Source organism: Aspergillus multicolor (assembly GCF_047715735.1).
Source record: "Aspergillus multicolor strain CBS 133.54 unplaced genomic scaffold BDW74scaffold_9, whole genome shotgun sequence".
Lineage (NCBI taxonomy): Eukaryota > Fungi > Ascomycota > Eurotiomycetes > Eurotiales > Aspergillaceae > Aspergillus > Aspergillus multicolor.
The window spans coordinates 565,552-577,893 of record NW_027395960.1 but is presented as its reverse complement, the minus strand read 5'-3'; the positions used below and the strand labels follow the sequence as shown (position 1 = coordinate 577,893).

Below are 12,342 nucleotides of genomic sequence, written 5' to 3'. Positions count from 1 at the left end.
AGTTGCTCTTAAGCTTAAGCGTAAGGATTAGCAATAGAATAATAAATCCTGCACTCTGTAAGAGCTACGGAGGGGATTGGAGAGACACGCCAAGCAACCCACAAGATCGGGTGAAACCGTTGGATGAGGGGAACATATAACTATCAGCGGTAGAGTGGGGCCCTGTTCTGCCAACCAGCGGCCGGGCGAAACACCAGCTCATTACTATTCCAACAGGTGGGCTGTCTATCCGCTGCAGGTCAGATTGCGGCACAGCAGGTTGTCCTTAGATGCGATGGTAATAGTGAATGAGAATGCTGAATCTTGAGTATGACGAGGGCTGAGCTAAAATAAGCAACCACGACGGATCACTCAGCAGCAGATGAGAACATTTCAATGAATGTCTATCATTAGTTGGAGCAGCCCAGGATCAGCTGCGATGCAAAACATATAAATGGAAGCGAGGATACTCGGTGCTTGTTTGAGAGTGGTATTCCACCAACACAAACATTGGGGAGTTGAGTGACACCTTGACACCATCAACGAACATAGCCTCAGCCTCGTGTTCGTCTTCTGCGCTGGCTCTCCTGACTGGCTGCTGGAATTACAGTGCATCAGAGCGCAGCCTCGTCGATTGCTCCATCCAGTTTCCCCGCGAGGCTTACAAGCCAAGGACGCTCCTTCCTATTTAATCTTGATGGGTCCTGCCGTGACGTGCCGCACTGAGCTGGCACCCCTCGAGTCTCATTTGGCAACACTGGCCTAGAAATGTCGAAACTGTCAAACCAAACAGCTTCTCTTGCGGCATTCGTCGAGGAATACGATGAGGACGCAGATGCTGCCCTCACAAGCACCCGTCGATCCGCGAACGTCAGCGCGAGGCCGGACTCGCGGGCTCAGAGCATCGAACCGTCCATCGATCGAGACCGCATCTCTGTATCCTCCATCTCTGACCGGTCATCTCCTGGCTATGGTAATCATGAGGAGACTGCCGACCAAATTAATGAGCGTTCGAGCCCTCCATCAGATATAAACTCAACTGGGATCCCCGTCACAGAACCCCCCGACACATGGTGGTCTTGGTCCAACAGTCCTTCCGAACCTTCTCACTTCTTACAGAACTTCACCCAGTTCACTCGACGGGATTCCTTGAGCCCATCGTCGTCCAACCGAGCAACAGTGGCCTCTGGAGACAACTATGATTCGGACTTGCTTTCTCCTGATGAATCACTTCGAGCCCGCGATCGTGCTTCCAAGCCCCCTCGAAAACGGCATCGACCCTTGAGGTCCCGCTCAAAACACCGTCGTCGCTATCCTTCTACCCACATCACAGACCCAGTCTACAACACTCATAACCACTATCCACCATACCATACAACACCTTACAGCCACCATCCTCACTATACTGCGCCTTCCAATTATCCTTATCAATCTTCTGCACTATACAGCCACCCTTCCTACTATACTGCGCCATACAACTACGCTCCTCACCATCTCGCACATTACAGCTACCCTTCCCACAACCCTGCACTTTATGCTGCTCAAAACCCTCGCCCACCGGTACATTCCTTTGCCAGTGGTCATCAACCGTGGTACTCGTACCATCACCCAGGAACCCAGCATCCGACCAACCGCGTTGAGGTGCCCACGCCTGACGGTGAGCCATCGCATCCTAACACGCAGACTAGTGAAGCGCCTAAACTTCCACCGCAGCCCAAAAGACGCAGCGCAAAGCCTGTTCATCACTTCATCAACCTTTGTGGGTCGCAGTTCGATAGACAAGGCGATGATTTAAAGGATAAACCTATGCCATGGAGAGCATTCACCAGAGAGTTCCCTCTCGAGATACCGGGAAAGCCGCAGATGAGACTCGAGCGGTATGGAATTGTACAAAGTCAACTCATATCAAGGGCCGCTTTCCGACAGGACAATGCTGCGATATTGACGTACGATCGGGAAGAATGCAAGGAGCGTCGCTATGAGACCCGATGGCTGTAAGCTGATCGAGCCGTTGATTTATCTTCCCCTTTCGATCTCGAGATGCTGAAATCTCCACTTCTGTAGGCACTACACCAGTGATACATTGGAACTGCGGTCCTTTATGGTATGGGATGCCCCAAATCTCTAAGACTGCTTTACCTTCGTATACTAATGATGGTTTGGTTCCCACAGACAGAGATCCTCCAGCTAAAGGAAGTCCCAGTAAACGCTTTCCCGCTTCTCACAGACTTATTCAGGCATCTGGAGGATGTTTATGAAAAGCCATTTGTCCATGGGAAATACCTAGAGCCAACCGTGAGGAGATTTGTAGCTGGAGACACCGATCAAGACGCGGATTGTAATGTGGAAATTGTCTTCATTGGATTCCCATACCTGAGCCTCGAGGCCCTTCGGTCCCAGCCCAATGCTGATCGAGAATCTGTCCATCCCGTCCGAAGCCTCTTGCAATTCCACTACTCTTTTGTGTCAACGATATCCCGAGACAAACAGCAAGTCTCACGCCGTGCTAGAAACCAGCGTGATATGCTATACGTTCCACAGGTCTGGTTGCTGTTGATTAACAACGGTAAGCGTCATCTCTTGCATTCGAAAACATTGCCCAACGGCGTTAGTAACATCCTCAAGACTTGATAATCAGTGCAGGCCCCCTCGATACTACTACACTGGGGGGTAATTATGTTCACTTTGAGAAGGCTGGATCACCAACGTCGGCCCCTGAACAGAGGCAAGTCCGGCTGGTTGGCATACAGGGAAAGCAGTACTGCATCCCCCTGGACCAATGTCAGACTTGGTTTGGATTCATAAAAGCAGTCCTTGGTGTTCTTGACTCAGACAGCCCGGTGGCAGTGCTGTTCCTCAATGATTCTTGGAGAAACACCATTGAACTCTTGGTTGGCAGTGAATCCGTATCCGAAGTCAATTGGCTAGATATCATTCGCAGGACCAGCCACTTAGATATTACCGTACGCCTTGTGGAAAGGACATCAGTGCCAAAACGGCAAGATCCCCCGCTGCCAATGACCGAGAAGCTGAGTCCTTCTTCCGAAACTCAGTTGGTGATCTCTCCCAAAGCCCACGCTGGGCTGAATGGAGCCTACCACACTGCTTTTCCCTCTGCATGGCCTAACCAACCCCTCTCTTATCATATATACCAACCGTACAATATGAGCCCACTTACACCGTACTACCACGCACCATGGCTTCCGAACGCGCCAATGGGAATACCTGGTTACCCGCCGATTGAGACCCAGGCCCTGGTCAGACGGTCACCACACGCTGAAAGCACTGCTAAAAAGGGTAGCCATCATAATGGGGTACAACTCGTGAAATCTGATGAGTGCAACAGCAAGCAAAGCGCACAACCTATTCGATTAACCGATCTCTTAGGGGCTCAACTTCAGATTCCCTGGAGACGTGGGCGGAGTTGGACGGTATGGTTTCCAATATTATCTGTTCTGAAAGTATCGTTATTACTTCTCTAACTTACTACGCGCTTAGAATATGTACCCAGTGATTGCGATCAAAATGCATTTTACAGCAGAGCACAGACATGCGTTCAACACCGACAATTATGTGCTCGATGCCCCCGCCGGACCTATTACCTCTAAAGATTGGGACGAAAAGGTGTATCCCGGAATTTCAGTGACTCTACGACTCAACAGCAGGCCTACAATAAAAGAACTGCAGGATACTCCACCTCAGCTGACTGAAAAAGGGCCGCCATGTATTGACTCAAAGGAAATAGAAGAAGACGTTTTATCTCTCAACGATGATATTGAAACGAAGCTTGAACGCGTCATCGACAATGGGGATACTGGCGTTTTATCGGAAATAGACGAACAGCCCGATGGCAGCATATCGTTATTTGAACAACCGCCTGACGATGACACGACCGGCTCTAATAGAGAGGTCAATGCCTTCGATCATCTGAGCTGCGAGTTTTCCGAACAGCCGTCTGGTCATGACGCGAACAGCTCTGACCGAGAGATCAATGTTTTTGATTATCTGAGTTGCGAGAATGACGATGAAGACTATTTTGCTAGGGATCTTTCCCTGGGCATGATGAACCCATTTAGGTATCAAGTGCGCAATGATGCTTGGAAAACAAAAGTACAACCGCGCCATCCCGAACGAGCACTTACTATGATGACAGTACTAACTCATGCTCAGGAAACCCTGGTCAAAAACCCGTCGGTGATACCGGATTCGCCGTCTTCTTGTTCCGGTACGTTAGACTCATTCAATATGGGCCATGAACAGGACGACAAAGAGTATTTTTCAGGACAACGCTCCCTGAATGTAATGAACCCATTCAGGTACCACGTACCCAAGGATGCTTGGAAAACAAAAGTAAGTCTAAATATAATCTGAATTGAGTTCCGCTGACACCACTGACGTCTCTCAGGAGGCACTGGTTGAGAACCTTCCGATGCCGGCATCGCCACTATCATCATCGCGCTCTGCTCGTTTCAACTCGTCGTCAGATTCTTTATCGTCGTCAACGCCTCCAACGTCGGCTACAGGCGAGGACATGTCTGCTTTCAATACCTCCAGGATTCGCCCTCTCTTTGCGTGGAAGATCGATACTTCAATCAGCCCTCGCCAGTCCGGCAACTCATTAGATGGAAAGCCCTATGAAAAGGAGCGACCCGACGATGAGAGCGCTTCTGGAGTGGCTAAATTACTTGAGAAATGCGACAAGGAAGCGTTTTATCTTCTTACTTCCCACGCTGCGGAAAGGATGGTGATGAATAAAGTTCCCAAAAGTAGTATTATACAGGTTCAGGTTGAGATGGAGCGGACCAGAGTCAGCTTGCTCCAGCTAGGCGATGACTCAGATAGCCGCGCACCAGAGAGGGATACATGGGAGCGCAAGGAGAAAATCATCATGGCCGCACTGCATCTGCTAGACTGTTTTGTCCCGGCCCACTCCCAAAAGCTTGATGAGTCCTGGCTGATTGGGAAGTTCTTTGGCGCCATTTACGCCATCGTGCACGGGAGCGTGAGTATTTTCTCTGGCTCTCTAGGAACTTCTATCCCTGCTTTGAGTACTTGGCTAATTAGGCCGCAAGGCTTCTAGTACGCGGACTCCTATCTGAATTATATCCAGAGCATTCTATCTTACCTTGTGAAATTGGTCGATCGGATCCATGCGGGTGTGGCCCATGATACCAAGGAGCGCTCAGCGGCACCCGTACTTCCCTCATCATTAGTACATGCCTTGCCCCCTCTCATCTTCCTCGTCTGTATCAGCAGCCAAATCCATGAAGAGCACCATCAGGACACGCAGAGATTACAAATTTGGACCGAAAAATGCTACGACTGGCTGACGAATGGCAAGTGCGAGCTTATCAACATGGCTCGCACAGGCGAATGTAGCAAGGTCAAGGTGTTTACAAGCGTTGATGCCGAGGACATGGTTGCCCTGGTAATCAGAAGGCTTGTAGAGCTACCCCGAGCAAAAGTTGCTTGGCAGCAGAAGAGCAAAGATGGCTTCAACTTGCTCGAGATGTACCGGAATCATATATCACAGATGGTACGTACTCAGGCCTGCGAGTCAACTCCATTCCTTCCCTTATGCTCTTACTCAACTGTGCGGCCAACAGGAATTCCGAGCCCGACAGAGTCCAAGCTCCGACCTTTTCGACGAGATCCAGCAGCTCATGGAGGAGATTCAGATTCTTTATTCCGTGCTTGATCAACAGCTGAGCATTCTCGAATTAACCTTGAAGGTGCTATCTTGCTCGGACGGCGTTTCTAGCAATAGCAAGCTCAGCTCGAGCTGCATAACCCAAAGCCAGCAGCACCTCAAACAGACGCGTCACGACCTATCGCAGCTCGAGAACATGGCTGACAGGGCTGCGATCGCGGTGCGTATCTCCTTACCAACATACTTCTCACTCAATGACTGATATTAACACCTTTCCAGCTCAGATACATGCTTGAAGTGCGAAAAGAATCCAACAGTAAAGCCATTACCATATTCACCGTCGTCACCGTCATCTTCCTCCCGCTTTCCTTCGTGACCTCGTATCTCGGCATGAATAGCGTCGATATCCGCGACGGCACCTTCACCCAAGCTATGTTCTGGGCCATTGCCGTCCCCGTCGCTGCTTGCCTCGTTGGCGTGCTGTGGGTGGCGCTTCGGTTTCGCAGGCGCATTAGGCAGTTTGTCCTTTGGGGGCTGGAGAGCATTAGAATGGGGGTGGGAACGTTATTGTAGAGGTTTTGTTGGTGCTGTTGTCAGGAGGCTTGGTCGGTGTCGCTTTGGCTTTGGTCTTAAAGCAAGGGTGCTGAGGAGAGCTAGGACATGGTTCAGTGGAATGGTTTAGGTGGTGTTTGGCGTCCGAAGGAAAAAATATGACGAACCAGCCACCCGCGCAGGCCGTCCTATCAACAATGATCCAGAATTTCGACGGGTTGAAGACGTTTAGCCTACCCGCAACGCTCCTTCCGTGAGAGGGTTCTTTCCCTGGCCTCCAGGAAAAGCACGAATTTTTGAAGACAGAGTTAGAGGTGACGTGCTTCACTACCTTCTATCGAGACTTCTAGTGGTTCGAAGGAAAAGATATGATGAGCCAGCCACCTGCAAGGGCTGTCCTGTCAATATTGATCCAAAATTCGGACGAGGAGTGGGTTGAAGACGTTCAGTCTACCCGCGACGCGCCTTCCGTGAGAGGGATCTTTCCCTAGACACCAAGGAAGGCACGAATCTCGAAGACAGAGTCGGGAAGTGACATATTACTTGTCAGCTCGTTCATTACCTTCTACTGAGCTCTCCAGTGATACGGTACAGATGTGAAGTAGAAACCACCGGTTCTCGCGTGCAACAGACGTTGGTACTCCTGGCCCTTCAGAAAAGACCTATTTCTTTCGGTCGGGTCGCTGTCTCCGCTGTCATGGCGCGAGACATCGCGAAGCGGCCGTGCGACGTCGCGGGGGGTTGCGGTGACCTGATGGCGTTGTCTTGAGTATGACAGAGCCCGCCTCCATTTCACATCGTCGATATCAAGTCCGGCTCCTAGGTCCACCCATTTCGTGACCACAACGGCTTTTCCATCATCTCCGCAGCCGTGAAGGTCAACTCGAAATTCGACACCGCAGGCTCGACAGTATTGATTCACTAGTGTGGGACCGTCGCTGTGCAACTGCAGGTTGCCATTGACACCCAAGCTTCCAGCTTGAATTGCAGAGCTCACAATCTTGTGCGCACAGATATCCATATGCCTCAGCTCGCCCATGACGAGAGCCATGCTAGGGCGATTGTGAAATAGCATCCAATTCTGAATCTGGAGGACTAAAGCTGGCATAGCCGTGGCTTGTGCATCTTCTCCTGTCTGCAGGTGGTCAATCGACGTTGACCTTGAGCACACCAGTCCTTGAATAGAGAACAATTCCGTGACTTCTGTATCCCGTACACATGTGCGGCTGGTGGTCACCTGCGTATACCCCAACGCTTCTGCGGTGACTCCTAGCGTACCTCCATGACAGTGATTCTTCACAGCAGCCACCAGATGGCAGTGCCGGAAGTCGTATTGCCCTCCCGCCCAGTGGCTGCCAAAGAGCATCCGGAGCGGCTGGGTGATATCTTCGAGATGTTCTCTTGCGATATCCAGACAGGGATGACGCCAGTCTCTTTCTGTTGAAGCGGGGTGCTTTATGTCTGCGAGTGGGTGCAGCTTTGCGCACCGCAGGCAGCAGAAGAGGTCTGGATTGTCGCGGGCGATGCGGATGAGGGTCTCCGTTTTCATTTTGGATTCTGATGTGCTTCTGGAGAGGAATGTGGATGCGTTGCCCTTGGAAATGGTGCTTAGAAGCTGGTGGCTGCAGAGACTTAGGCAGATGGTGTCGGGGTCGCTGAGGAAGTCTGTTATGCACAGGATGAGTTCGGGGGGCAGGGTCTCTAGTATCGATTGCTTCGGTTGGGTCGGTCCGATACATAGTCTTGAGCTCGCTGCAGCAGCGAAACAAGAGCCCCCATTTTGATGTAAGACTTCGAGGGAGAAGTTGGAGACTGAAGTGAGAGGTTGGTCACGGCGCGGGCAATGAAGAGACGTTTAGCACGTGATGCAGGTAGGAACTTAGGAAGTATGCCCATGAATTCCGGCCCAGAAGTATGGATAAAGTGCCGGATATCGTGTCCGACTGGGCTTCTGAGTACACTGCCAGTTCACGAAAGTGGAGGATGTTGGAAGAGGCGAGAAGGGGTGGAGGATTATCTGAGATGAAATATAGGAGAGCGAGGTCCTGCTTTGCACAAGTAGTGATCTTAGACTTGGCCTCTCATTACTTATGACCATATTTTACTTGTATATCTTGATAGTATGTGGTTTCAACCTTCCAATTGAATCCTCAGAAAGTCAAGCCCATAAATCACCAGCGTAATTCCGAGCCAATTAGGTAGACTCATACAACCATCCCCTACCTACCTACCACAACATGACACCATAATAGCATCTACACAACTAAAGAGGAACAAGACGCAATCTTACCCTCCTATGCAAACGCCCCCGTAAACATCCTAATATTCTCCACAAGCCGTCCTCTCTTCTTAAGAACCTGCACATTCCCCCCATCCCCCTAAGCACGCCCTCCGCCCTCCCGAAAATACTCCTCGCTCGTCAGCCCCGTAAACCCAAACTCCCTAGTGAGGACAACCCTCTGCCTTCCCGGAAACTCAAACGTCGCCCGCCTAAGCGCCTCATCAGCAACATCGCGGAATCTTTCGACTATCCGCACGGATATCAGGATTTGGTTCGCTGATACCCGGGCTACACGTCCCGCGGGTTTCCCGTATGCCCCGCGCATCCCCGTGTGCAGTCTATCGGCCCCTGTGACAGAGAGCATCTTGTTCATCCGGATGATGTAGTGTGGGTGTGTACGATTCGCAGGTGGAAGGATTCTTTTCCGGCGTGTTTAACAAGGTACCTAGCATAAGTACACTTAGCAGCCACACCACACTCACAACAAGAGAAGAAGAGAAAAGGGGAAATGTGGGGGTAAATGGGCGTGGGTACTTATTCGCAGCAACCCTCGCGGCTTCCAGCGCTTCGGAACTCAGCTGCTGCGTTTCGGTGCTGACCAGGTGCACGCAGGTGGGGAGGGCGTCGGCGGGAGCGCGTTTTGCGCCGGTGTCGAAGAGGTGGATTTTGGATGGGACAGTGGCGCGGTTCTGGCGGAATTTTGGGTAGGGCTGTATACACAGTATGTGTTATTAGGAGTGCTTGAAGAATGGGGTAGGAAGGGAGGGAGGAAGGGTAGGTTGGGGTAGGTAGTTGAGGTAAGTAGTTGAGGTGCCTTATTCTTGCAGCAGCGGTAGCAGCGGGCGGGTCTTCTGGCCATTGTAAAATACCTGTAGCGGTACACCTTGAATGGGTAGTGGTAAGTGGTACGTGAATCTAGAGTAATGTACGCTGAGAATCGTACTCACCATCAACTCCCTACTTTGTAAATGCTCTTATGTACCCCTATAGTGTATAGTTCGGGCGTTAGGGTTCGTCCTGCTTTGGAACCCGAGGGCGGGGTTTGGGTCTGTCCGCTCCCCGGGGAGTCTCCCGCCGCTAAGCTCAATGTGGGGATCTTGCGGTGGAGATCGATTTTGTATTCATCCGGTTCTTTGTTGTCGTTGATTTATCGATGAGTGAGTCATTTGCTTGCTAAGCAAATCTGAAGACTTCAGCGGCGGGAGGTCGTGTAGGGCCCGAACGCTGACAGGGCAGTCTTTACTGACTAGTCGGGCACATGGATACCATGATTAATAATATCTTTATACGGGATGAGCAGAAGCTATTGGTGCGGGTGCGTCTTGATCCTACCTAGGTAGGTACATGACTTATGGCGGGACTCGGCATGCATATAGGAGTACGTGCAGGTCGGGCCACGGCATTGGTGAAGGGCTAGGTATGCTAGCAGTTTAGTACGACCTAGCAAATACCCTAGATATGGGAAGACAGACTATACGAAAGTCTGCTCCTTTACTATAGGTATGATCCCAAGATGCTTGTTCTCTTTCTCTCTACCGGGGAGTATTGACAGGGCTGTTCCACCAATATCACGTTCTATATCCATTGAAATCTTAATGCCATAGTTAATGTTTGATTCTAGGGCTGGTAAACCTCACGGTAAACAAGAAACCTTAGGCGGCCTCACATACACCGCATGCCAGTTGGGGCTAAGAAGCAGCGAATAGAGATAGGAGTAAACCTGCGCAACCAAGACCTTCGTCCAGCCATACTCGCCCTCGGCGTCCGGCTCCGCAAATGAGCCCCCGTCCCTCTCTTCATTATTAAACCAGTTCATGTCAAGCACGACCACGTGCGGGCCCGTGGTCTTATCATTGTAATCCTCACCCCGCCAGTCCTCCAGCGCCTTTTCATCCACCACAAAGTCCAGCGCCTCCTGGTCTACAACTAGTGGGAACCCATGCTGCACGAGGCCTGGCATGTAGCCGCCATAAAGGGACTCCATGAGCAAGCGGTGTCGTCTGTGTGCCGTGCAATTTTGGCATGGTTCGTATGGATACTAGTACACACACACACTCTCTCTCTGTGTAGGCATCTATGGATCAGGTGTCTGCGCACCTCCAAATTTCAACCTTATCGCACCCCTCCAGCGCGACATCCTGCTGCACATGCCACTCAAGCCGCCGCAGCATTTCCTCGCCGTGGCTTTTGCGCTCGTGCCGGCTGCGCAGGGAGCGCTCTGCGAAGCCCCTCAGGCGCGTTATGAACTGCGTCCACCGGGTCTCGTCGCTGTAGGAGCAGGTGCGGTAGATGAAGAATCACCATGTCTCCTGGTGGGTTTTGGTTAGTTCTTCGCGGATGATTGTGGAGGTTGTTCGGGGCGTTTTTTATTGTGGAAGTGAAGGTGGAAGATGGGCTGGATTTGATGTGTTTTTTATTTGCTTTTGGGGTTGTTTTAAGGAGGTGGGATTGCGTCACTGGGGATGAGAATGCGTGGGAGCTGAGGGATAGTCGTCACATGACACGACATACCCTACCGTACCTATCCTTTGGGGCATTATCCTTTTCCTTTTTTTTACTGTACTGTAATTGCATTGATTGATTGGGTATATGACTAGATATGTGCTGCTTCGATATCAATGGATCAAGAAATGGTACCGAAGAAGGTCCATCTGTCCTCGTCGTGTATGAGGGTCCGTTACCTCCCCAAGGACCTACGGTAGGACCTACCTCGGTAGGACCTCGGTAGCGGAGCTCAGACCCCAGCTGAGCAAGCCACCATCAGTGGCCTAGCATACACGGCATGCCAGAGCCCACTGCTAGGCAACGAGTAAGGTACGGGTAGGCCTTTGCAACCAAGACCTTGGCCCAGCCGTACTCGGCCCCGTCATCGGGCTCAGCGAAATCCCTGCCTCTGTGTTGCTCTTCATTAAACCAGTTCATGTCAAGCACAATCACATGTGCGCTCGAGGTCTTACAGTCCGCAAACTTCCAGTTGCTGGGGGCCGTGCCGTCCAGCACGGAGTCCAGCGCCTCCTGGTCCACAATACGAGGAAAGCAGTGCTGCACATTACCCGGCTCGTAGCCATCGTAGTGGGGGTCCATGAGGGCGCGGTGCCGCCTGCGCTACTGAGTTAGCGATGACTTCCAGTTCCACGTGATGAGTACGCTACGCTCTGATTGCCGTACCTCCAGATCTCGGCTTTCGAACAGCCTTCTAACGTTGGATCTTGCTGCACGTGCCACTCGAGCCGTTCTAGTAATCCGGGGTCATCGGTCTGGCCTTCTCGTCGGGCGGATAGCCCCCTTTGCGCGAACCCTTTCATCCGCTCCATGAACTCGTCCCATTGCGCATTATCATCGTAGCAGGTGCGGTAGATGAAGAAGCCCCAGGTCTGCTGGCCTCTCTCGTCTAAATCCTCGCAGATGGCGGTGGGGTTTGTCCTGTACATTCTGGTGGAGAGTGTGTGTTGTGATGGGAGTCTCTTGCGTCATCGTGAGTTTGTGCGAGCAAAAGTCGTCACATTGACTGGACTTACCCTACAGCATTAGGGGTATGGAGGCTGAATTTGGCGGGGCTTTAGCACCGCTGTGTGATGCTTTGGTATCCGAGATTCGGCTAGTCATTAAAAAACCGGGCATGCTCGGCAGTCGTGTTGGCATGCGCGGTGATAAACTCTATCCATGACAGAGCAAGCCCAAGGATACCATTGGGATCGCTCTCGATCAGCTGCAACTGTTCCTAGACGCCATCAACAGCTTCCTTGAATCTCCTTGTTACATCCATGTCGGTGAGATATTTGAAGACGGTAAGTATCTGAGGTTAGTAAGTCAACAGTCAAAAGTGAGACACTGCATTAGAGGAGCGGGACGTTGACTTACATCCTTCAACAGCACCAGG

At 51.4% G+C, this 12,342-nt stretch overlaps 4 protein-coding genes across 4 annotated transcripts; 1 reads left to right on the top strand and 3 right to left on the bottom strand.

The window, feature by feature from the left end:
• Positions 1–5,723: 5,723 nt before the first annotated feature.
• Positions 5,724–6,370, top strand: BDW74DRAFT_151541 (uncharacterized protein). Its single transcript, XM_073724198.1, has 2 exons — positions 5,724–5,849; positions 5,909–6,370. The coding sequence occupies exons 1-2, from the start codon at positions 5,826–5,828 to the stop codon at positions 6,200–6,202; spliced, it is 318 nt and encodes a 105-aa protein (XP_073584953.1). The 5' UTR covers positions 5,724–5,825; the 3' UTR covers positions 6,203–6,370.
• On the bottom strand, positions 6,364–8,251 carry BDW74DRAFT_151540 (uncharacterized protein). Its single transcript, XM_073724197.1, has one exon. The coding sequence runs from the start codon at positions 7,728–7,730 to the stop codon at positions 6,747–6,749; it is 984 nt and encodes a 327-aa protein (XP_073584952.1). The 5' UTR covers positions 7,731–8,251; the 3' UTR covers positions 6,364–6,746.
• A 308-nt stretch (positions 8,252–8,559) lies between these two features.
• On the bottom strand, positions 8,560–9,321 carry BDW74DRAFT_167372 (ribosomal protein L10e/L16; the record flags this gene model as incomplete). The annotated part of the gene is made up of 4 exons (XM_073726685.1): positions 8,560–8,826; positions 8,862–8,907; positions 8,997–9,172; positions 9,277–9,321. 4 exons carry the CDS (start codon positions 9,319–9,321, stop codon positions 8,560–8,562), a joined length of 534 nt encoding a protein of 177 aa, XP_073584951.1.
• A 1,901-nt stretch (positions 9,322–11,222) lies between these two features.
• Positions 11,223–11,893, bottom strand: BDW74DRAFT_177244 (uncharacterized protein; the record flags this gene model as incomplete). The annotated part of the gene is made up of 2 exons (XM_073728831.1): positions 11,223–11,562; positions 11,631–11,893. 2 exons carry the CDS (start codon positions 11,891–11,893, stop codon positions 11,223–11,225), a joined length of 603 nt encoding a protein of 200 aa, XP_073584950.1.
• Positions 11,894–12,342: the final 449 nt, after the last annotated feature.

Excerpts from the sequence above, each read along its gene's own strand:
- BDW74DRAFT_151540 (XM_073724197.1), bottom strand. The coding sequence starts at position 7,730 with ATGAAAACGGAGACCCTCATCCGCATCGCCCGCGACAATCCAGACCTC.
- BDW74DRAFT_151541 (XM_073724198.1), top strand. The coding sequence starts at position 5,826 with ATGGCTGACAGGGCTGCGATCGCG. Across the intron at positions 5,850-5,908 it reads CTGACAGGGCTGCGATCGCG|CTCAGATACATGCTTGAAGT; the intron begins GTGCGTATCTCC and ends ACACCTTTCCAG.